Raw genomic sequence first — 24,296 nt, 5'->3', positions numbered from 1 at the left:
TTTTTGCGCTGACCCGTTCACATGAATGGGCGAGTTTGGTCAACAAATAAGAACCATACTTGGACAAGTCTTTGTCAAATGAAAAGGCTCATAGACTAAAACAGGTCCATGCAACCTTTCGGGTTAGCTCACAGCACTCTTCAAAGGACAAAAGAGCAGATCAGGGCATTCTCCCGTATAAAGACGCAAGTTCCAAAATCCAAGGAACCCACTTGGATACAGCATGCGCAGGAAAATAGTAGATAGCGTCCAGCAGGTGATGAAGTTGAAAACGTGTTTACTCTGCTACACACGGGATGTGACGTTTCTACCTGTCAAGCTTGTGATATGTTGAAACGTTGCATCCGGTGTTTGGCAGAATAAAGATGTTTTGAACTTCATCACTTCCTGGACGCCGTCTACTATTTTCCTGAGCATAAAATAGGTGCATGTTCTATGTGCAAAAAAATGGAGGTCTAAGGTCTGCGTTGAAAAAAATGCAGTGTGAACTAGTCTAGCCCATTTTACAGTGTGCACTAGTCTCACTTTACAGACAAGATACTTGACAAGCAGTTTGCAGACGTCACCGGCAATTTGCAGACATAAGTGGCTGATAACTCCAATGGTCTTCTCAACCCGGCCTAATGTTGATTCTTCTAGAATATACGCCTATAGGCTACTCCGATGAGGTAGGAACTGAGGTCGACAATGCCATTTACCATGGATACAAATAATGTAGCTTATTTATTTTCCCATCATTTAAAGAGAACCCGTCAGCTGTTTCATGCTGCCCGAACCACAGGCCGCATGAATCGGAGACCGACTCTTTTTGCTCAGACATGTCACTCTGAAGTGCTGCGGTGTTTCAGAGAAGACAAACTATGAAAGGGTGACCGGAGACTATGAGACTAGGATGACTAGGCCAAAAGGCGCATCTGCAGTGGCTTTTTTCCTGCTCTGCTCCCCCTGATTTGAAAGGTCTCTACCTATACACATTCCGGGAAACAGGGTGGGGAGAAGCCACCCGGTACCTTCTTATTGGACTAGTCATCCAAGTCGCTTCGATCCCAGATAATATTTCATGGTATGTTTCCTATGTCACACTGCAGTATTTCAGAGTGAAATATACTTGGCTGCAATCAATCAGCCGCTCTCGGATTCATGCTGCCCCTGGTTCAAGCAGACAGTGTCAGCTGACTGGTTCCCTTAAGGACTCGTTTAGACGACCATATAATATGGATGTGCTCCACGGACCGCATGTGAAGAGTGCACGCACCTATTATAGCCAATGTGCCAGTGCACATGGCTGATTTTCCACATAGACCGACTATCTGTGTGGAAAGCAGCATGTTCTGATTTATGGACCAGACTAGGACACTTAAATGGCAGGCAGACATGGCACTCGTCCGATATGTGTAGAGAACTCAGAGCTGCACATCCGCAATTACTGGATACTGAGATTTAGAACAGCCGTCTGAACATGGCCTTAGGCCACAGCCCAACTATCAGTATTTAGTCAGTATTTTTCTCAGGACTGTGAGCCAAAACCAGGTGAGGAACAATCAGAGAAATGGTATAATAGAAACAAGTCACCAATTCTGCATTTATCACCCACTCCTGGTTTTGGCTCCCACTCCTGTGAATACTGACCAAATACTGATAGTGGGGTCATGGCCTTAATGTCACAATACACCTGCAAGAACTATACTTGTCTGTTTTTGTCTTCTCAGGTGTTTTTAATGTTGAGTGTATGACTACAGACCATTACACTGGAGGAATGAGACAGCGCTACAGGGTTCAGTCATGTGGCAAACAGGAGTCTTCAAAAGCCCTTTTCTATACACACACATATTACATTGCCGCAGAAGAGGTTGAATGGGACTATTCACCAAATCGGACCTGGGAACATGAGAGGCATGCGAACAATGAGGAGAGGTAATTGATTTCTACTTCCACAATCATGTTTTCTTTGCCAAACACCTAAATACTAGATAATAAAAAGCTACTGCATTAAAAGGAGCCTGTTTTGACCCATGAAGACAGCAGACAGTGCTCTACTGGGGATTGGAGAGCAGATGAAACATTTCTACATGCTTAGTCATGTAGGTTGTATGATTGATGACTCAAAGTTTCAATCCCTCCGACCCTGTGACCACAAATGCCCTGGTGCAACGTCCTTCATTCATTTTCAAATGCTCTCAACCCTTCTTCTCTGCCAGCTGTATCATCCAGAGATGGCTGCAACATCTAATTAGGAGACTGCTACAACCATCACTAATGATTAGAGGTGGAGAGATTAGGAGAGTGAATTAAAACTTTGACTCCTCAGTCATGCAGTCTACAGGACCATAGGACCATGCACATACAGTAGGCATGGTTCAACCTGAGGCGCACACAGAAATCATGAGGCCCCATAGCAAAAGTCCTAATTGGGCCCTCCCATCTCCAAAGCCATGGTATTCTTCAAGAGGTGCTACATTTAGTTTAAGGCCACGGCCCCATTATCAGTATTTGGTCAGTATCTTTTCTCAGGAGTGGGATCTGAAACCAGGAGTGGAACAATGATAGAAAAGGTATAATAGAAACAAGTCTCCAATTCAGCATTTATCACCCACTCCTGGTTTTGGCTCCCACGCCTGAGAAAAAATACTGACCGAATACAGACCAAATACTGATAGTGGGGCCATTGCCTAACTCCTTCACTCGAAGGCAATTTTTCAGTTTTTGCGCTTTTGCTTTTTTTCTCCATTTCATCCAAGAGCTATAATTAGTTTTGAATGACACCCTGCACTTTAGCATGTAATGTCCAGAAAAATAGGAAAATAATCCCAAGTTGGATGCAATGGCAAAAAAAATGCAATACTGCGATCGTTTTTAGGCATTCATCGTACGGCATTCATCGTACGGTAAAAATGACCTGGCCATAAGATTATTCACATTAGGCCACGTTCACATGTTCAGTATTTGGTCAGTATTTTACATCAGTATTTGTAACCAAAACCAGGAGAGGAACAATCAGAGGAAAAGTATTATAGAAACACGTCACCACTTCTGTATTTATCACCCACTCTGGGTTTTGGTTTACAAATACTGAGGTAAAATACTGAACATATGAACATAGCCTTAGTATGAATACAGCTGTATAAAACTTGAATAGTTTTTTTACATTTTATTAGTGATTAAAAAAAATTCTAAACTTTGTAAAAAAAAAAATTAAAAAAGGTAACTTTTTTATTTCTCTTCCAAAGAGCTGTATGAATGCTTCATTTTTGCGTGGCAAGCTGACATTTTTATATATACCATTTTGGAGTACATACATTGTTGTGTTCACTGTTTTTAGCATTTTTTTAGAGACTTGTGACCTTTAAATAGTTAACCAGCAACGATCGGAGCTAGCTCCGGTCACTGCTGTTGTAGACAGATGCCAGCTATGCTATGTAACACAAGCCGGTATCTGCCGCATGAGGCGTGAGTCCAGCTCTTGAGTCCACACCACACCTATGGACACAGCACTGATGTACACATACATCTTTGTGCGCCAAGGGGTTAAAGAGACCCTCGCAGTTCTAATGTCAGTGTTGGTTAATACTAGTATTGCCCATCAAGTAACAATTCTGGATCATCTTTTCTCAGAAACTCTATGTTGTGTCATTCCTCTATTATATAAATGTTAATATATAAATAGACAACTGGGTGTTACCAATCCCCTAGAAAAAAGGGGTGTGTCACTACTCATTGGACAAGGTCAGACTGTGCAGGGACACACCCTCAAGTGGTAAAATCTAGTTATTAATTTATTTATACATTTCAAGGAGGAATAACTGAGGAACAACACAAAACAGAGTTATAAGAAAATATATTCCAGAATTGCAAGGAGAGTGAATGGTCCTCTTTTATATTTTGTATAATTAAAAGTGTAACAAGTTACTAATATATTTTCTGTATCACTTTCTCATGCTTGTCGCCATTTCCATGTAAGCTGTATGGCTCGTTACAGTATCAGCACAGTCATCAAAGCCGTGTCTTGAAGCCGTACACCTGTGAAATCATCAGTTGAGCGGACCCATGGAAGTTCAGGTTCTGGTACCCAACCCAAACTTTATTCCAAAGTTTGGTTCAGGTACCAGACCTAAAACCAGATTCCGAACGTCATTGTAAACAATGAGGACACAAACTTTTGAACTGAAAAATTCTCTCTCACTCTCCCTCTCTCTCCTTCTCTCTCCCTCTCTTTCTCGCAACCTCTCTCTCTCTTTCTCTCTCACTCTCCTTCTCTCTCCCTCTCTCTCTCCTTCTCTCTCCCTCTCTTTCTCTTAACCTCTCTCTTTCTTTCTCTCTCACTCTCCCTCTCCTTCTCTCTCCTCCACCCGGACTTTCCCCAGAACTCCAAATATTGCACACAATGAAGTCCCATAGTGACTACAAGCAGAGATCTTGAAAATCTAGAGTGACTTCAAGCAAAAATTGAAAACTGCTAAAAATGTATCTAGAAAATATTTTAAAAATTGTATAACTTTATTATGTGATCTGTACCCCTTATTTCTTACAGCTGTAGTAGCTCCTTAGTATAACTATAAAGGGTTATATTTACTAAACCTGTCTAATGTGTAGGCATCATAAACCTGTGACAGATTTATCATAGTAGTTCATGCCAGGTGATAAATTTGGCAAGTCTTTAGTTGATTATGTCTAACTTTACACCTTCTTTTGGTTGGCCCAGTTTAAGGCAATATTGTTGAATTTTATTCATGACCCTTTCCGGCAAAGCAATGGCCTCTTCCTGCACTCTATCTAAGGGCTCCTTGAGACGTCCCGAGCGGGATAGCTTCATATATTTCTATGAGGCTGTCACGCTCGGAGTCAGGAGACGCGCGGCCAGTCCGTGCATTGCGATCTGAGATCGGACCAATGATCACATGGCATCTGTGAGCCCTAATACTCGTAATAAAGGTGACGTAAGCTTTTACACAAAATGAGGCCAAATGGTGCAAATTAGGCAAATACTCTGGAGCTTTTATCTTAGTAAATCTCTATGTATTTCGACATGTGTGGGAAATTGAAGGTTTGGGGGGCTCAGATCTCATAGTAAGGCCACGGCCCCACTATCAGTATTTGGTCAGTATTCGGTCAGTATTTTTTCTCAGGAGTGGGAGCCAAAATCAGGTGAGGAACAATCAGGGAAAAGGTATAATAGAAACAAGTCACCAATTCTGCATTTATCACCCACTCCTGGTTTTGGGTCCCACTCCTGAGAAAAAATACTGACCGAATACTGACCAAATACTGGTAGTGGGGCCGTGGCCTAAATGTTGAAAGCTAAAGATCCATCTATGTCTTTCACTAATAACCAAGGTGGTTGTTGGTGGCGTTCCCTTCACTTTCTCGGCTACATTTGACTTTGATTTGTTGGGCGTACGCAGTAACCAGTATATATCATCTAATCTCTTGGTTTCCCTAAAGCCCAGGCGATGTATTTTTAAATAAATCCAGAACTTCTATTGGTTCCAAGTACAAAAAAGCTGTATACCGGGAATACACAGACAAGACCTTTACGGTACAAAAGGAAAGAACAGGAGCCCAAGAGCATTTTGCTATCCTCGGTAAGTAATATGCCTTTGGTTTTAAAGTAGATCTTTATTGCTTCATTATTCGAGTGAGAATCTCTACACCTGTCATAATATAATAAAGTATGGATGAAATCTGGCAACAATATGATCCAGCAAACCAATACTGGTAATGAATCCTGGGTAACAATGAAAACACATCTCATTATATGGTTTAGCACGTTCTCCAAGTGACTTTTGTCTAATAGTAAATCAATACGGTCAGTTGGCTCAGATTGGTGGTACTGTATCAATAGGATGGGGACAAGGTGTGAGTCCGTATGATGTCAAGTCGCCCTGCTTACCTGCAATGCCTATTAATTAATTCTGAGTTAACAGACAGGATGCATCTGACCCTCATTTAGCAGCTACAAAACAGAGCCATGGAGGACCTAGTATATACTTGTGTTAGACAATCTGACCCTTGATTTCAGTGAGAGCTGTGTAACACTTGTTTCTCTTTATGGTGGTCTTGCAAGAAAACTGGACACTTTTTCCAAGTTCTTCCACAGATTACAACTCATTGCTGAAGGTCTCAACAGGAGAACACCCTATGATCAGCTTATAGTAGGGCAATTCCATACAGAGAAGTGCCAGAGCATAAAGAAGTGTGGAAGACACTTGAAAATCCTAGGATACATATTTTTAATATATAGACATTGACATGGTCATCACACTGTTTTTTAAGTGTAAGGCTGCATTCACACATCCATGTGTCGCGGTCCGTGATGCATTGACCATACGTGGTTCTCCTGACCGGAAATCAACAGGCTCACAACACGACTCACAGATGTATGAATCTGGTCTAAGCTGAATGCAACAAATAACCACTATTCTATAGTTTATTATACTATACTAACTAATAAAGTCTGTGGTCAAATACCAACAATATCTACGTCAATTTTTTTATTTAACAGGTCCACTAATAAAAGCAAATGTTGGTGATAGAATTAAAATAATATTCAAGAACAAGGCAAGTAGACCGTATTCAATATATGCACATGGTGTTAAACTGGAAAATAATGAAGTAAAGGCGACAGAACCTGGTAAGATTACTTGTCACAATGTGGGTATGAATGTGTATAATATAAACATTAATATATATATTAATTTGCCATGTGTGCAAAAAAGCAACGTTTAAGCTCCAAAGAGCCTTTGTCAAGCCAAAATACTGTCTTTTTGCACACATGGCAAATTAAACGTTTGTCAACTTTTTTTTATATTACTACTGTGCTACCTGCTGTTTTTGCATTTATTATTAGGATATTGGACTACAACCTGCAGGCTGGCACCTATCAACTGCATTTTGTCTTAGCCTTTGCTGCCTCATTGTTTATATATTATATACAGTGCATTGTGAAAGTATTTGACTCCCTTGAACTTTTCTACCTTTTGCCACATTTCTGGCTTCAAACATAAAGATATAAAATTCAAATTTTTTTGGGTCTAATCAACAACAAGTGGCACACAATCGTGAACTGGAACGAAATTTATTGGATATTTTAAACTTTTTTAACAAATTAAAAACTGAAAAGTGGGGCGTGCAATATTATTCGGCCCTCTTGAGTTAATACTTTGTAGCGCCACCTTTTGCTGCGATTACAGCTGCAAGTCGCTTGGGGTATGTCTATCTGTTTTGCACATCGAGAGGCTGAAAACCTTGCCCATTCTTCCTTGCAAAACAGCTCGAGCTCAGTGAGGTTGGATGGAGAGCATTTATCAACAGCAGTTTTCAGCTCTTTCCACAGATTCTCGATTGGATTCAGGTCTGGACTTTGACTTGGCCATTCTAACACCTGGATACGTTTATTTTTGAACCATTCCATTGTAGATTTTACTTTCTGTTTGGGATCATTGTCTTGTTGGAAGATAAATTTCCATCCCAGTCTCAGGTCTTTTGCAGACTCCAACAGGTTATCTTCCAGAATGGTCCTGTATTTGGCTCCATACATCTTACCATCAATTTTAACCATCTTCCCTGTCCCTGCTGAAGAAAAGCAGGCCCAAACCATGATGCTGCCACCACCATGTTTGACAGTGGGGATGGTGTTGAGCTGTGTTGCTTTTACGCCAAACATATCGTTTTGCAAAAAGTTTGATTTTGTTTTCATCTGACCAGAACACCTTATTCCACATGTTTGGTGTGTCTCCTAGGTGGCTTGTGGCAAACTTCAAACGAGACTTTTTATGGATATCTTTGAGAAATGGCTTTCTTCTTGCCACGCTTACATAAAGGCCAGATTTGTGCAGTGTACGACTGATTGTTGTCCTATGGACGGACTCTCTCACCTGAGCTGTAGATCTCTGCAGTTCATCCAAAGTGATCATGGGCCTTTTGGCTGCATCTCTGATCAGTCTTCTCCTTGTTCGAGATGAAAGTTTAGAGGCACGGCCGGGTCCTGGTATATTTGCAGTGATCTGATACTCCTTCCATTTCAATATGATCACTTGCCCAGTGCTCCTTGAGAAGTTTAAAACTTGGGAAATCTTTTTGTATCCAAATCTGGCTTTAAACTTCGCCACAACAGTATCTTGGACCAGCCTGGTGTGTTCCTTGGTCTTCATGATGCTCTCTGCACTTGAAACAGAACCCTGAGACTATCACAGAGCAGGTGCATTTATGCGGAGACTTGATCACACACAGGTGGATTCTATTTATCATTACCAGTCATTTTGGACAACATTGGATCATTCAGAGATCCTCACTGAACTTCTGGAGTGAGTTTGCTGCACTGAAAGTAAAGGGGCCGAATAATATTGCACGCCCCACTTTTCAGTTTTTAATTTGTTAAAAAAGTTTAAAATATCCAATAAATTTCGTTCCACTTCACGATTGTGCCCCCCTTGTTGTTGATTCTTCCCCCAAAAATTTGAATTTTATCTTTAGGTTTGAAGCCAGAAATGTGGCAAAAGGTAGAAAAGTTCAAGGGGGCCAAATACTTTCACAATGCACTGTATATACAGTACAGACCAAAAGTTTGGACACACCTTCTCATTTAAAGATTTTTCTGTATTTTCATGACTATGAAAATTGTACATTCACACTGAAGGCATCAAAACTATGAATTAACACATGTGGAATTATATACTTAACAAAAATGTGTGAAACAACTGAAAATATGTCTTATATTCTAGGTTCTTCAAAGTAGCCACCTTTTGCTTTGATGACTGCTTTGCACACTCTTGGCATTCTCTTAATGAGCTTCAAGAGGTAGTCACCGGATATGGTTTTCACTTCACAGGTGTGCCCTGTCAGGTTTAATAAGTGGGATTTCTTGCTTTATAAATGGGGTTGGGACCATCAGTTGTGTTGTGCAGAAGTCAGGTGGATACACAGCTGATAGTCCTACTGAATAGACTGTTAGCTGCTTTTTTCTTGCCATAATACAAATTCTAAGTAAAGAAAAACGAGTGGCCATCATTACTTTAAGAAATGAAGGTCAGTCAGTCCGAAAAATTGGGCAAACTTTGAAAGTGTCCCTAAGTGCAGTTGCAAAAACCATCAAGCATTACAAAGAAACTGGCTCACATGAGAACCGCCCCAGGAAAGGAAGACCAAGAGTCACCTCTGCTTCTGAGGATAAGTTTATCCGAGTCACCAGCCTCAGAAATCGCGGGTTAACAGCAGCTCAGATTAGAGACCAGGTCAATGCCACACAGAGTTCTAGCAGCAGACACATCTCTTCAACAACGGTTAAGAGGAGACTTTGTGCAGCAGGCCTTCATGGTAAAATAGCTGCTAGGAAACCACTGCTAAGGACAGGCAACAAGCAGAAGAGACTTGTTTGGGCAAACGAACACAAGGAATGGACATTAGACCAGTGGAAATCTGTGCTTTGGTCTGATGAGTCCAAATTTGAGATCTTTGGTTCCAACCACCGTGTCTTTGTGCGACGCAGAAAAGGTGAACGGATGGACTCTACATGCCTGGTTCCCACTGTGAAGCATGGAGGAGGAGGTGTGATGGTGTGGGAGAGCTTTGCTGGTGACACTGTTGGGGATTTATTCAAAATTGAAGGCATACTGAACCAGCATGGCTACCGCAGCATCTTGCACCGGCATGCTATTCCATCCGGTTTGCGTTTAGTTGGACCATCATTTATTTTTCAACAGGACAATGACCCCAAACACACCTCCAGGCTGTGTAAGGGCTATTTGACCAAGGAGGAGAGTGATTGGGTGCTACGCCAGATGACCTGGCCTCCACAGTCACCAGACCTGAACCCAATAGTGATGGTTTGGGGTGAGCTTGACCGCAGAGTGAAGGCAAAAGGGCCAACAAGTGCTAAGCATCTCTGGGAACTCCTTCAAGATTGTTGGAGGAGCATTTCCCGTGACTACCTCTTGAAGCTCATCAAGAGAATGCCAAGAGTGTGCAAAGCAGTCATCAAAGCAAAAGGTGGCTACTTTGAAGAACCTAGAATATAAGACATATTTTCAGTTGTTTCACACTTTTTTGTTAGGTATATAATTCCACATGTGTTAATTCATAGTTTTGATGCCTTCAGTGTGATTGTACAATTTTCATAGCCATGAAAATACAGAAAAATCTTTAAATGAGAAGGTGTGTCCAAACTTTTGGTCTGTACTGTATATTTATATGGAGAGAAACCAAAGACAAGAAAAATACCCTAATAACTGAAAGTAAATGTATAAATCGCACAGTGCAAAAATAATAATAAATAATAAAGGGTATTTAGTTAACATAATTTTGATCAAAATAATGTGAAAGCCATCCCGCCACTTCACGGCAACCCTTATGGGACAGTCCTAACTCTAATATTAAAAACCTTACCATTTGTCAAGTGACATACATATGGACAAGGGCAGAGAGACTGGATCCCTGGTGTAAGAATAAAGCCGAAGCAGAATGAGCGTCTCAGCCCAGACAAAGGGCGGCCACACCCTTTTATATGCACTAAAGCATACTGACTGCAAAGAAAAAACCTGAAGGTCTGAACTGAAACGTAAGTTGATGTGCATGCAAAATGTAAATGCATGTTCACACAAGGCCATTAAACAGAGAGAAACCAAAGACAAGAAAAATACCCAAATAACTGAAAGTAAATGTATAAATCGCACAGTGTAAAAATAATAATAAATAATAAAGGGTATTTAGTTAACATAATTTTGATCAAAATAATGTGAAAGCCATCCCGCAACTTCACGGCAACCCTTATGGGACAGTCCTAACTCTAATATTAAAAACCTTACCATTTGTCAAGTGACATACATATGGACAAGGGCAGAGAGACTGGATCCCTGGTGTAAGCATGTATATTTAAATGTATATGCACAATAAGGTCCAGAAATGACAGTGACACAAGTTTTAACTATTTACCAAAACATATTCAAGATACAGTTATATAATCAATGTGGGCTTAAAGTGCAAGCCTGCGATCCAGCCTGTCATGTGAATGTAGCAGAGCTGGAGCCGTCGTGGGAACCATGGAAAGGTAAGGATGATGTTACTTTATTATTTTACTTTTATTGCAGAAGACATTGGCTTCAGCTGGAATGGGAGTGATGGTAAGTAGGGTTTAATTTAGAACATTAAAAAATTGTGTGTTTATTTCAATTACAGGACTTTATTCTGGGTGTTTGTGTTTTTTTTTTTTTAACTTTGACTATGGGGTTAGTAATGAGGGTGTCTTATAGACGCCTCTCCATTACTAACCTGGGCTTGATGTCTGCTGGTATTATAAGCTGACATCAACCCCAGCCCTATTACCCCACTGCCACCGCTACAGGGCAGTGGGAAGAGCGAGGCTAAGTGCCAGAATTGGCGCATCCTATGGATGCACCATTTCTGGGGCGGCTGACGGCTGGTGTTTCTAGCCTGGGAGGGGGCCAATATTCATGGCACCCTTCCTGGGCTATTAATATCAGCCCCCAGCTGTCTGCCTTTGCTAGCTATTAAAATAGGGGGGACCCCACGTCATTTTTTTGGGGGGTCCCCCATTTTAATAGCTAGTAAAGGCTAGGTATTCAGCTGAGGGCTGATATTAGTAGCCTGGGAAGCTCCGTGGGTATTACCCCCTTCCCAGGCTTCAAACATCTGCCCCAGCCGTCTGCTTAACCTCTGCTAGAGCCTAAAATTACGGGGAACCCTACGTCAATTTTTTTTTTAATAAATCCTTTATTTTAACACTAAATGACAAGTACAGTAAGCAACACTATCAACACTATCACTGTACTTCTTATATATGTGACTGACATGTTTCTATCTATCTAATCTATGTGTGATGCTCTATTCTTTCTGTTATAAATTGTCGGGTACCGCTGCTGAATTGCCGGCCAGCCTTTTTAAAGAGACGGTGCATGAAAACATTATTATTTTTTTAAATAAATCCTTTACACCAAATGACAAGTACAGTAAGCAACACTGTCACTGTATTTCTTATATATGTGACTGACATGTTTCTATCTATCTAATCTATGTGTGATGCTCTATTCTTTCTGTTGTAAATTGTCGGGTACCGGTGTATGCTGCTGCTGAATTGCCGGCCAGCCTTTTTAAAGAGACGGTGCATGAAAACATTATTATTTTTTTTAATAAATCCTTTAACGCTAAATGACAAGTACAGTAAGCTGAGCGCTGCCATCCAGCTTGTCATCCTTCAGAGACACTGCAGAGCGCAGGCATTATGGGAACTTCCGATTCCGGTATTCGATATTCTAAAAGTATCGGAACTCAGTATCGGAACTCCGATACCGCGAATATCGGTCGATACCCGATATTTCAGTATCGGAATGCTCAACACTAGTTGTAATACATAATAAGTAGAAAATAGAAATAAATGTCCCCTTTTTGTCTCTGAAGAGATAACTAAGGGGTTATCCAGGACTATTTTATTTTTTTACTATGGACCTAAGAATTAACAGGCAGATAGTTGCTAATTACTTGCCCGTTCTGCACGCCGTCAATCTCTTGTAGCTCATGGTCATGGACTTCTCTTGCCAGCGATTCTGCAATAAGGTTATATATATACAGAGCAGCTGCTTCTCTTCCGCTCTGTTCTGTTAATGGGGTGTGACTGCCAATATCGTACTGATTGACAGCCAGCTCCCCACTGCTTAACTGCGGGAAGCTGGCTGTCAGTCAGCATGATGCCAGCAGTCACCCCCCCCCCCCCATCAACAGAGCAGCGCGGAAGAGGAAAAGCTGCTCTGTTGATGCGAAGCAGCAGAATCGCCGGCAGAAGCGGTCTGTGACTGTTCTGAGACGGCACTGGGTAGAACAGGCAGGTAATTAGCAACTACCTGCTGTTAGTTCTTAGGCCCATAGGAAAAAAAAATAAACTAGTTTGGGGCAAACTCTTTAATTAGTGCACATATACTGTAGTTACTGTATGTACCTATATTTCACATGTAAAAAGCCATGGAATGAATGGTGCTATAATAATAAATAATAATAATGGTGTATAAACTGTCTGAAATTTTCCAACAGGAAACATAGAAACATACGTATGGAACATTCCTGAAAGATCTGGCCCTTTAACGCAGGAAAACAATTGTTTGACTTGGGCTTATTACTCAGCAGTTGATCAAATCAAGGTAATATGTTTTGTAATTATTTTACTATATTTAAAGAAGCACTCCTCCCATCAAAATTTGTATCCTCTTAATATATTGCATTCATCATATTATATAGCACTGTGTACTTACAATTGCTCATTTTGTCCTTCTACCCAGCTAATTCTTCTATTTTCCATTAGGTCTATGACATCACAAAATTAAAAATTGACTAGCTGAATCCTTCTAAGCTTTATGTAGAAACAGGAGGTCAATTTTCCCTGTATAAGTCATCAGTCACTGCAAAAGTCCCTGGCAGGGGGAAGGAGGGAACAGCTGGGTCAGGAGTTTAAAAAGGGAACGATAAATGCTATAAATGCAGAGAAAAGAGACTTCCTGTTTCTACATAGAGCAGAGATAAGAGAAGAATTAACTGGGTAGAAAGACAAAATGAGCAATTGTAAGTACACAGTGCTTTATAATATGACTGCAATATATTAAAAGGATAAAAACGTTGATGGAAGTGCTTGTTTAACAAGGTTTAATCTGGTCTATTCCATGAAGATAACATACAGAGAACACAAAAACACCTAGGTCACATACACTCTCAAATTAATAGTACATAAACCACTGATATGAACATATGTTTCAAATAGCAGCTATCAATACCCACAAGTCTAAAGACGTAAGACAAAAAAAAATCAAATACACCAATAACATACACCTGAGACTAAGTCACATCTCCAGCACCATTGAATCAGTGGTAGTGTACATGAATTGTCCCAAAAGACATGGACAGTGATGCATTAAAACAAAGCACAAAACTAGGATACCTGTAGTGGTTTGTCACTACCAAAATAAGCAAAAGAATCAACAAGATGGCAGAATATACCTTTAACACCTGTTTGTTACCCAAAAGTTTGATGTGAAACTGCACTACTAGTCTAGTGATAGGGAACCAGGGAAAACATCCAGAAGGAATGAACCAGACACAATGGAAATAGATGCTTCGTCTTACTACGGTTATCAGCAGACTAACTCCATAATAACTCATGACGAAAATGTACAACACTGTTGACTGTTCCCACACCATGACATATAGGTGCTTCTCACAAAATTAGAATATCATCAAAAAGTTAATTTATTTCAGTTCTTCAATACAAAAAGTGAAACTCATATATTATAGAGTCATTACAAACAGAGTGATCTATTTCAAGTGTTTATTTCTGCTAATGTTGATGATTATGGCTTACAGCCAATGAAAACACAAAAGTCATTATCTCACTAAATTAAAATAATTAACAAAAAACACCTGCAAAGGCTTCCTAAGCATTTAAAAATGCCCCTTAGTCTGTTTCAGTAGGCTCCACAATCATGGGGAAGACTGCTGACTTGACAGATGTCCAAAAGGCAGGCATTGACACACTCCACAAGGTCCCAGAGTTCCAATTTTCATTTGGAAATCAAGGTCCCACAGTCTGGAGGAAGAGTGGAGAGGCACACAATCCAAGCTGCTTGAGGTCTAGTGTGAAGTTTCCACAATCAGTGATGGTTTGGGGAGCCATGTCATCTGCTGGTGTAGGTCCACTGTGTTTTATCGAGACCAAAGTCAGCACAGCCATCTACCAGGAAATTTTAGAGCTCTTCATGCTTCCCTCTGCCGACAAGCTTTTTGGAGATGGAAATTTCATTCTCCAGCAGGACTTGGCACCTGTCCACACTGCCAAAAGTACCAATACCTGGTTTAAAATCACTGTGTTTGATTGGCCAGCAAAATCGCCTGACCTTAACCCCATAGAGAATCTATGGGGTATTGCAAGAGAAAGATGAGAGACACCAGACCCAACAATGCAGACGAGATGAAGGCTGCTATCAAAGCAACCTGGGCTTCCATAACACCTCAGCAGTGCCACAGGCTGATCGCCTCCATGCCACACCACATTGATGCAGTAATTGATGCAAAAGGAGCCCCGACCAAGTATTGACAGCATTTACTGAACATACATTTCAGTAGGCCAACATTTCGGATTTTAAAATCCTTTTTCAAGCTGTTGTTATAAAGTATTCTAATTTACTGAAATAATGACTTTTGTGTTTTCATTGGCTGTAAGCCATAATCATCAACATAAACACTTGAAATATATCACTGTTTGTAATGACTATATAATGAGTTTCACTTTTTGTATTGAAGAACTGAAATAAAATAACTTTTTGATGATATCTAATTTTATGAGAAGCACCTGTACATTGTCATCATGGTGGTCTCACAGGTGCTACCAAAGCTCTACAACAGTGTTCCCCAACTCCAGTCTTCAAGAGCCACCAACAGGCCATGTTCTCAGGATTTCCTTAGTATTACACAGGTGGTGGAGTTATCCACTGTGGAGGTGATGCAATTATCACCTGAGCAATACTAAGAAAATCCTGAAAACATGGTCTGTTGGTGGCTCTTGAGGACTAGAGTTGGGGAACACTGGTCTACAAGATCAGCCACAGTGATCTGCTCCTGCTACAACTCACTGAATCCAGGATAACTTGTTGGTTTACATGCCTCGGCATCTAGCGTTACAGAGATAACTTGATCGCAGGGCACTAATGGGTTGATATGGCAGCCAAAGGTACAAAAAAGATCCCAAGCCTGTAATAAGTCTTGGTCTATGTGTCAATAAAGCTGCAGATAGGTTTGGCCCCAAGCAGCGCAAGAGAGTAACATTTTTAGAATTAAAGTTTCATTATCAAATAAGCCTCCCACAATATTTATAGATTATATGTCATTTATGTGTGTACGCTTGTCAATATCAGGGGGATGTTCTTATCATGTACCTTACTTTGAGATTCAAAGTCAGGGAGAAGCGGGATGGACATTTTTTTGGAATGACGGGAAAGGGGAGAGGAGTCTGGTTTCTTTCAATGTAGTTTGTATTGTGTGTACACTTAAAACTTAATACCGATTATTGATTTAAACCCCCCAAAATAAATCCCCCTTTATTATCAAATATGACACTTCATTTAAGATTATTCATTTACCCATATACTGCTACTCTACAGGTTTAAAGGGAACCTGACATCTGCACTAGCCCCTCTAAACCGCCATCATGACTGTATTGCACCCTTTTCCTACATTTTAATAAGCCCTTTTACGTTGCTTAGTAATTGCTAAATAAATGTAAAATTAACTTTAAACCCTGCACTCGCGCAAAGTAAATCAGTGAGTGACCAGTCTGGGGGGAGGGGAAATGATTTCCCCAAACTAATCCTCCCTCTCATTGTATGTGACATGATTTGCAAGAGCGGCGTCACCGCCGACTCCTTGCAAATCTCCTACAATCACAAGTCCTCCCTGGAAATGTGAAATGAAGTGGGGTATGTGCTCCCCAGCTTCATCAGCGCAGTGTGCATGCCCAGGGAGAAAGTAGTGACGCTAGACTCAGCCAGCCACGAGCTTCACAAAGAACCAGCGGTAACATCACTCTCGTAAAGCATGTCACTCACGCCCACCGGGGCTAGGTTACACAATGAGAGGGAGGAATAGTTAATCAACGACCCCCCCAACACAGATTACATAGCGCAAGTGCAGGGTATAAAATTAACTGTTCATTTATTTAGCAATAATAAAAATTCTTAGAATGGAATTATTACAGTATAGAATTAGATTATTCTTATTAGACTATAGGAAAAAGGTGCAATACAGTCATGGTGACGGTTTAGGGGCCAGGGCAGCTCTCAGGTTCTGTGCAGACTTGTGAATCCTCACAGTGTGCACGGTGCGTGCTGTCAGGATTTCCCAGTGGCAGGAGCGGGCAGTCATGTGACCGGAAGTATGGAATATGTATACTCCTGGCCATACTCCAAATAGACATGCGCGGCCTCGCTCAATACAAGTGAATTGAGTGAGGACGCGTGCGTCTAGTCAGAATGTGGCTGGAAGTATGCACATCACAGGCTTGCTGTCACATGACCGTCCGGTTTCGTAGATGGCACTGGAGAATCCTAACAGTGCACATGGGGCGCGATGTAATGAATCACATGTCTGCAGTCACACACAGTGATTGCAGACTTACTAGTGAAATCTGAACAACCCCTTTAAGAGGTTTTCCCACAAACAAAAGTTTATTTTAAAAATGGTCTGTGTCTGACTGTGTACGGAACATACCACATCTCCTGGGCAGGGGAGGAAGCAAAAGACAATACAGACATTACAGCAGGGGATCGCAGGGGATTCATTTTGTGAGATAAAATGTTTGACTGCCTGTTTTTAAACATTATTTTACCTCACAAAATGAATCCCTCTTTTGCATCCTCCCCTGCCCAGGAGATGTGGTATGTTCCGTACACGGTCAGACACAGACAATTTTTAAAATGAACTTTTGTTCGTGGGAAAACCCCTTTAATTTCTTTAGGGGGGACTAAAAAGTATGGAATAAAAACAATGTAAAATGCATTTAAAAGGAGTGAAATGTTACAAGGTAGTTCCGTAATCAGAGAGGCAGGCGGCGAGTATAAGAAGGGGCGATGTCTGCGGGAGGAGCATTATGGGAATTGTAGTCCTATACATGGTATTCCCACTCACAGCCAGCCTTGGCAGTATAAAGGCATAGGGACAGTTCAGAGCCGGGCAAGATAATGAAAACAAAAGAGAATTACTTTTGCAATTATATTCAGGCATATGCTGGTTGTTTTCTGTGTTTTTCACAGAGAACTACTTTACAGGGTTAAAGTCATTCTTAAAGTCATGTGAATGCTTTCTCTTTTTTACTAATAGACATGGAATAAAAACAATTGGCCCGTGGTGCCATGGACAAATGCAACTTGTCCTGCAAAAATAAGCGCCATGTTGGCAAAAAGAACAATTTTATGGCTCTTGCAGTGTTGGTTACTGTCATTTGTGAAAGTTTCCTAACTTTGCAAACTTTCCACAAATCCCTAAATGGCAAAGTTGACTTTTAATGGAACAAATGGGTTATTGATATATAAGAATATGCAATGTCCCGTGTGCTGCCTGGGGATCCTTGTGCTCCTTTAAGAACTCACAGACAATTTATTGGTCCATGTAGTTTCCAAGTCGTCATTCTTTTTAAAGGAGTCAGGACGACATTGATTCATTTCTCCATGTAGTGCACTGAGGTAACTGCCTTCTCTCTTAGGACACATACAGTGGATTGGTTGGGCCTCTTGTGATTTGCAAAAAACCCTTATTTCTATTGAGCTTACATAAGGAGACGATCTTGCGATTTTTTCTTCTTTTTCTGATATTTGATGAAAATAAATCCTGGTATCTAGAAGAAAACATTGAAACATATTCCCTGCATCCTGAAGAAGTGAAGAAAGACGATGAAGAGTTTATTGAAAGCAACTTGATGCATGGTACGTCTCCATCTCAAAGTTCTCGTGCCTCTTGAAATGTTTAACTAAAAGTTTAGAAAGGTAAAAAAGAACAAACTGAACGGGTGCCTGAATGTGAAAACACCCTGACAGTATGACGTCTGTACAGGAAATACACAAGAAACCTACACTGGTTGGGTATATAAAATACAGCAGTGTGGCTCCCCTTTAAATAAACTACAGCAATAAAGGGGGCATTAGAGTTACAAAAAAGGAAAATTACCTTTATTTAATACTGCACATCACAATTAGATAAAAATGTACACACAATGTAAAATGGAATATGCCTACGGTGAAAAAAAGAGGCAAAGCTGCGCCACAGTCTGTAATAGTAATGTACCTCTCCTAATTACTGGGTATAGAAATTACAGGACCTACATATAATACCTCCATCAGTAATATTTATGCACCACATCAATAGCTGCCTGACATTACACAGTGAAATATGTGTGGCCTACAGTGTCCATTTTAGGACATGATCAGATATCAAAGTCAAACATCAGAATAATGTCAGTTTGAGGCTAAATACCCTGTCTGAGAACTGACTTTGCTAAGTGACATTGATAAATGACATTGACATGTGACTTTGATAAGTGACTTTGACATGTGACTGATGCCTACAATGGTCAGTGGTATCTGGTAGCCTGATGATACCGACCAGATGATGATACCCCCCAATTGTGGAGCATCAGGAAGCACGTGGTACTCAAATATTGATGTGGTGCATATTTATTACTGAATGTATTTATATGCCCATTAAGTGTGTCATGATATTCTAATATACAATACTGTCTTTTTTTTATCCAAAACATTAGTGTTTAACTCAAATTTTTTCTTTAAAAGGGAATTTGTCACCAGGTTTTTGCTACTCCATCTGAAAGCAGAATGAAGTACGGGCGGATACCCTGAGTCCAACAATGTATCACTTACTGAGCTTCTTGCTGAAGTATTGATAAAATCCCTGTTCTTTCTGCTGCAGATCTCTCAGTACTCTGAAAGCTGAACTCAGAAAACCCCGCCTTCACCACTGATTGACAGCTTTCTATATATACTGTGCATAGGCAGAAAACTACCAATCAGTGATGGAGGCGGAGTAATACACCAATCATGAATATGGAGGACTACATGGAAGCAGGTTGACTAGTCCTCTAGTGATAATTTCCTGTTGCGGAAACTGAGATTTTACCAAAACTACAGCAAGTAGCTCAGTAAATGACACCGGCTGGAATCAGGGTCTCTGTCTCCACATTATGCAGCTCTCAGATTAGATAGAAAAATCTTGATAACAGATTTGCTTTAAATTATTTCAAATTTTTATTGAAATAAAATTTGTGTATTCCTTTTAATTCTTAAGGCTAAAAAAAAAGTCTACCTGACTGCTAATTATCCTGTTACCCATACAAAACAAGAATGCCTTACACAAAAGACATTTATTGAACATATATAATATATATCATACAAATGTAGACAAAAGATCATTGGTACATACTAATCCTGTTTATGAATATGTGCTTTGCTCAAGCCTCGGTGACGTCACTTGCTTTAATGCACATGGTCTGTGATCACTTGTATTTCAGCTATTAATGGTAAATTATATGCCAACTTACAAGGCCTTACTATGCACGTCGGGGACCATATAAACTGGCACCTCATTGGCCTGGGGAATGAAGTGGACATACACACAGTGCACTTTCACGCACACAGCTTTGAATATACGGTAATGATTTTAATAAACTTGTTTCTAATGAAGACAGGGCTCTGAATTACATGGAATAAACTATGCCTAAAAGTGATCTCCTGTCAGGGGTAGACTGAAGAGTTGAAAAACTTGAGACCTCTTACTAGAACTGACAAAACCTAAGAAAAACAAAGTGAGAAAATAGCCTGCAGTACGAAAATAAATAGCAATAGTGCATGGAAATAACATAGGGCACTTAATGTAATTTTGATTAAAAAAAAAACCCTAAAAATCATCACACCACGCCAAGGTGACCCTAATCCGGACAGTCTTTCTAGAACGGCCTGATTATTTTCTTCTCCATTGAGAGCTATAGATATACTAAGCATTTCACAACAGGTAGCCTGGCAAAGCCCTATCCAGTGTCCCTGTGAGGAATAATGTGACAGTCTCAGCCCAATAGAAGTACATCTTATTATTTAATTAATTGTATTTATCTATTTAGATACCCGAAAAAGTTTCATTAACTGCTCTTCACACATATACAGTATGCCTTTTTAATAGCATAAATAGTGTGCTTTAAGTCTTACAAGTGTTAGTAGATGTATTACATTGAATTTAGGAAAATGTTAAAAGGTTTGTTTTAGGAAGAAAACCTCTGTTATATGTCCTGTTGCATGTCATAAAGGGGGATTTCTCTGCTCGAGACCCCATCTATGAATCAGAACGACAAGCCTCCCATTCTGGTGGATTTTTGCCTTCATCTAACAAAACAGGTTAAATGCCTGGCTGGGCATGGATTTTCCTGCAAAATCAGCTGTTTGCCGGTAGCGAAACTCAGCCTGATCCCCCAAGGTCTGAATAGTATGATTATTTCTCTCCAATGAGAATGTTCCTTGAGGCTTCATTCAGACGCCCATTTTTCTCACATACGTATTTTGATAAGACTTTTATCAGATTATGGTCCGAGAGTCATCAATTTTTCTCATTTATGGAGGGGGAAAAAAAAAAAAGTTTCTCCACCTTCTCCTCTCTGACAGTCCATGAAAATTGGACCGCACTCAGATGGCATCCGAGTGCAGTCTGATTTTTTCCCAGATCCATAGACTTGCATTGCTGATTTTGATCTGACGTCTCCGCAACTTTCTGTGGACTGCTCAGTCTGCGAAAAATCACAGACTTGTTGATGGCCACATACCCTGGTATGAGTGCTATCTATGTCTAAAAGGTGATGTCAAACTCTCTCTCTCTGAAGACTCCTTATGCATTATCTTGTGTGACCTGTATATTATTGTGTATTTTATTCTCGTGTAGGTTGAAATTTACTGTATTCAGTGTTAATTGTAAGGCCAGCCCCATGGTTGGGGAGGAGTAAATGGGCACTAGGAGCTTAGTTCCTGTTGTATAGTCAGTTCAAGTTCAGCTTCAGAAAAATGAAGATAATCTCAGCAGCGTCAGCCATTTTGGGTGTGTGCAAGAAAAGCAGTCTCATGGAAGGTAGATCAATACCAAGTAACAGCAATGGAAGTTCTCCTCTATCATCCAAGTTGGGGCACCTAGTGAAAGACATTTAAAGCGAATCTTAGTGATTGCCGGACCTGGAGGTCTTTGTGAAGGAATACGGGGTCAGCCAGTCTGGGACACATCCATAAGGTATAGCACCTGGAAGAGCTCCCTTATATTGTCCACATAGTGTAGTACTGGGTGCAGTAGTCACAGCGAAACACATCGACCCGTGTGGCCCTGTACTGGGAAGATGGAGGTCCTCAGTTTAACCTGTTGTACTTCAGCAGTGATCTTCACAAGTTATGTGCAGCTATCCACAACCGATATGTTTGTGCCTTTGTCATGTACTGCAGATGAAGGATTCAAGTGTTTTACCTAGTACCTATTGTACATCGTTCCAAAATCAAGTAAACAAGTGTATTTTATTAATAATGTCTGGCTCATTCATGACAACAAAGGGCCCCAAGTTACGGCTGCCTGAGGAGGAGAGCAATTCAAACGGATGCGAACACACACCCCCAGGGACACCTGTATACAGGGTTTAGGGTCTCCAAAATACATGGAGTTCCCTTACCAGTGAAAAGCATGGCTAGCACTCGGATGCGAAGAACAGACATCTGAATGAAGCCTTTAGAGGCCAGAGTTTTGGCATAGATTACAGCGCCTGGCATCCATTATAATCTCGGGGACAGAACTCACCAACTATAGCGCTGGTCTGCCTACATGGAGCAGTGACTTTTTGGGCCCCATCATTCTCCAAGTCCTAGGTGCAACCACCATCTCTTTAGGCCTTATAGTTAAGTAGATGAGCTGAGGTGGGGTAAATTCATGTAGTTTTATGTTTGTCTCAGTGAGTGCACATTGATATGAAACAGAGCAAAGGTCTTAATGGACGATTTTGAGATTTATATCCCAATCTACGTTTACCTACATAAAATGAGAATATCAGCAGCCACTAACCCGTCACTTCTCTTCTTACTTTTAGATGGGTGATGATTATCACTCAGATGTTTTTGATCTTTTCCCTGGAAAGTTTCAGACGGTTGGTATGGTTGCAAAGGCCCCAGGAACGTGGTTGCTTCATTGTCACGTGGCTGACCATATACATGCAGGAATGGAGACTGTGTACACAGTATTGGAAAGTAAGTGATCAGCATTGCAGGCTAGTTTTGATAAAATCACTGTTTTATCAGCATGAGATTATCATTGTAACTAGTAAACCTGCTGCCATGTGGTCTTCGTTATTCATGAGCGCAGTATAACGACTCACCCACTACTGATTGTCAACTTTCTGCCTATGCCCAGTAAAGACAGAAAGCTGACAATCAGTGATATGGGTGGGTTTATACAGAGCTCAGCATTCAGATAAATAGTAGATATGCAGCAGATAAAACAGGGATTTTATAAAAACTACAGCAAGTAGCCCCTGCATTATGCTACTTTCAGATGGGGGTAGCAAAAACTTGTGACAGATTCGCTATAAAATATTCTGGTGCTGTCTAGCAAATGGAGGTCAAATGCATATGGCCACATTGCAAATTCACATTACGGTACACTTAGCCACTATGGGTCCATACGGTGTCTCCATGTGCATTTTAGTTACATAGCGGCACAGCTTATTACAATATTAATTTATGAAAAATAAGAATGGCTTAATCAGATACCATTCTGTAAGGGTGCTCAGCTAGAAGAAGGAAGAATACGACTCACAGGAGAACCATTCAACGGGCACATTGTTTGTCTGCAGCCCTGTAATATGGACCCGTACTGCCTTATTGTAAGGATCTGTGATCACACATTTGCTGTACAGATTTGGAATAAAATAATTAGTTTTTGCTTTGTGGGGATTTCAGTTGAATTATTTTTAAGAAAACCATGCAACTTTAGCAAGTATGTGATGTTATGGTTAATTTTGAGAGCTTATTGAATTTCCTGGGAGACAGAGATCCTGATCTAAGCCTGTTTGAAGAAGCACTCCTCCCATCAAAGTTTTTATCCTCTTAATATATTGCAATATGATGACTGCAATATAGTACGAGGATAAAAACTTTGATGGGAGGAGTGCTTCTTTAACCAGAGGCATTATCCACGCAAATAATATATTTCTATCTTGTGATTTTTGCCTAATTGAGTTGCATTTTTCTTATATTCCTGTACAGAAAAAGAAACTTTAATTCACAAGTTTATTAAACACCTTCCGGGGGTTACAAAGCAAGTAGAAGACGACTCAGCTTGAGCCAAATCTGAAGAACAATTGTTACATCTCCCATGAAATATTTGTACCAGAAAATAACCTATTCTACAAAATAAAGAATATTAGCAAAACACCTCACCAACATTAGAGAATTTTATTTATTTTTTTTTCTGGATATCCAGACCAAAAATCATGGATGGCCTCCAAATTTTTCAGACATTAACCACGCCCTTTTAAAAAACCATGATACATTCACTGTGAAGTTGTAGATATCGGCAATGCAGCTCCGGTGGTGATTTGAGTATAAGACATAATGTAACAGCGGAATAGTGACGCAGCTCTAGATGGGACTGGAGTATAGGACATAATGTAACACTGAATATTGACTGCAGCATAAAACATTATATCAATAGCAGAATAATGACTGTGGGCCCACTCC

The 24,296-nt window shown here is 40.4% G+C and overlaps 1 protein-coding gene across 1 annotated transcript in view; it reads left to right on the top strand.

Moving 5' to 3' along the window:
• The window catches only part of LOC141249583 (ceruloplasmin-like), a gene marked incomplete at its 5' end in the record, with an annotated part of 30,753 nt that extends 6,783 nt beyond the window's left edge, over window positions 1–23,970 (top strand). Inside the window, 8 exons of the mRNA XM_073669692.1 lie at window positions 1,710–1,914; window positions 5,440–5,579; window positions 6,500–6,628; window positions 13,033–13,139; window positions 18,242–18,461; window positions 20,057–20,196; window positions 22,649–22,805; window positions 23,823–23,970. Of these exons, the coding sequence (XP_073525793.1) occupies window positions 1,710–1,914; window positions 5,440–5,579; window positions 6,500–6,628; window positions 13,033–13,139; window positions 18,242–18,461; window positions 20,057–20,196; window positions 22,649–22,805; window positions 23,823–23,899 (1,175 nt within the window). The remainder of the gene's footprint in view (window positions 1–1,709; window positions 1,915–5,439; window positions 5,580–6,499; window positions 6,629–13,032; window positions 13,140–18,241; window positions 18,462–20,056; window positions 20,197–22,648; window positions 22,806–23,822) is intronic.
• Window positions 23,971–24,296: the final 326 nt, after the last annotated feature.

This window comes from Phyllobates terribilis, unplaced genomic scaffold (genome assembly GCF_046119375.1).
Source record: "Phyllobates terribilis strain yellow unplaced genomic scaffold, ASM4611937v1 Scaffold_4786__1_contigs__length_57189, whole genome shotgun sequence".
Taxonomy (NCBI): Eukaryota; Metazoa; Chordata; class Amphibia; order Anura; family Dendrobatidae; genus Phyllobates; species Phyllobates terribilis.
The sequence above is the reverse complement of the archived record's forward strand: the minus strand, read 5'-3'. Positions and strand labels throughout refer to the sequence as shown.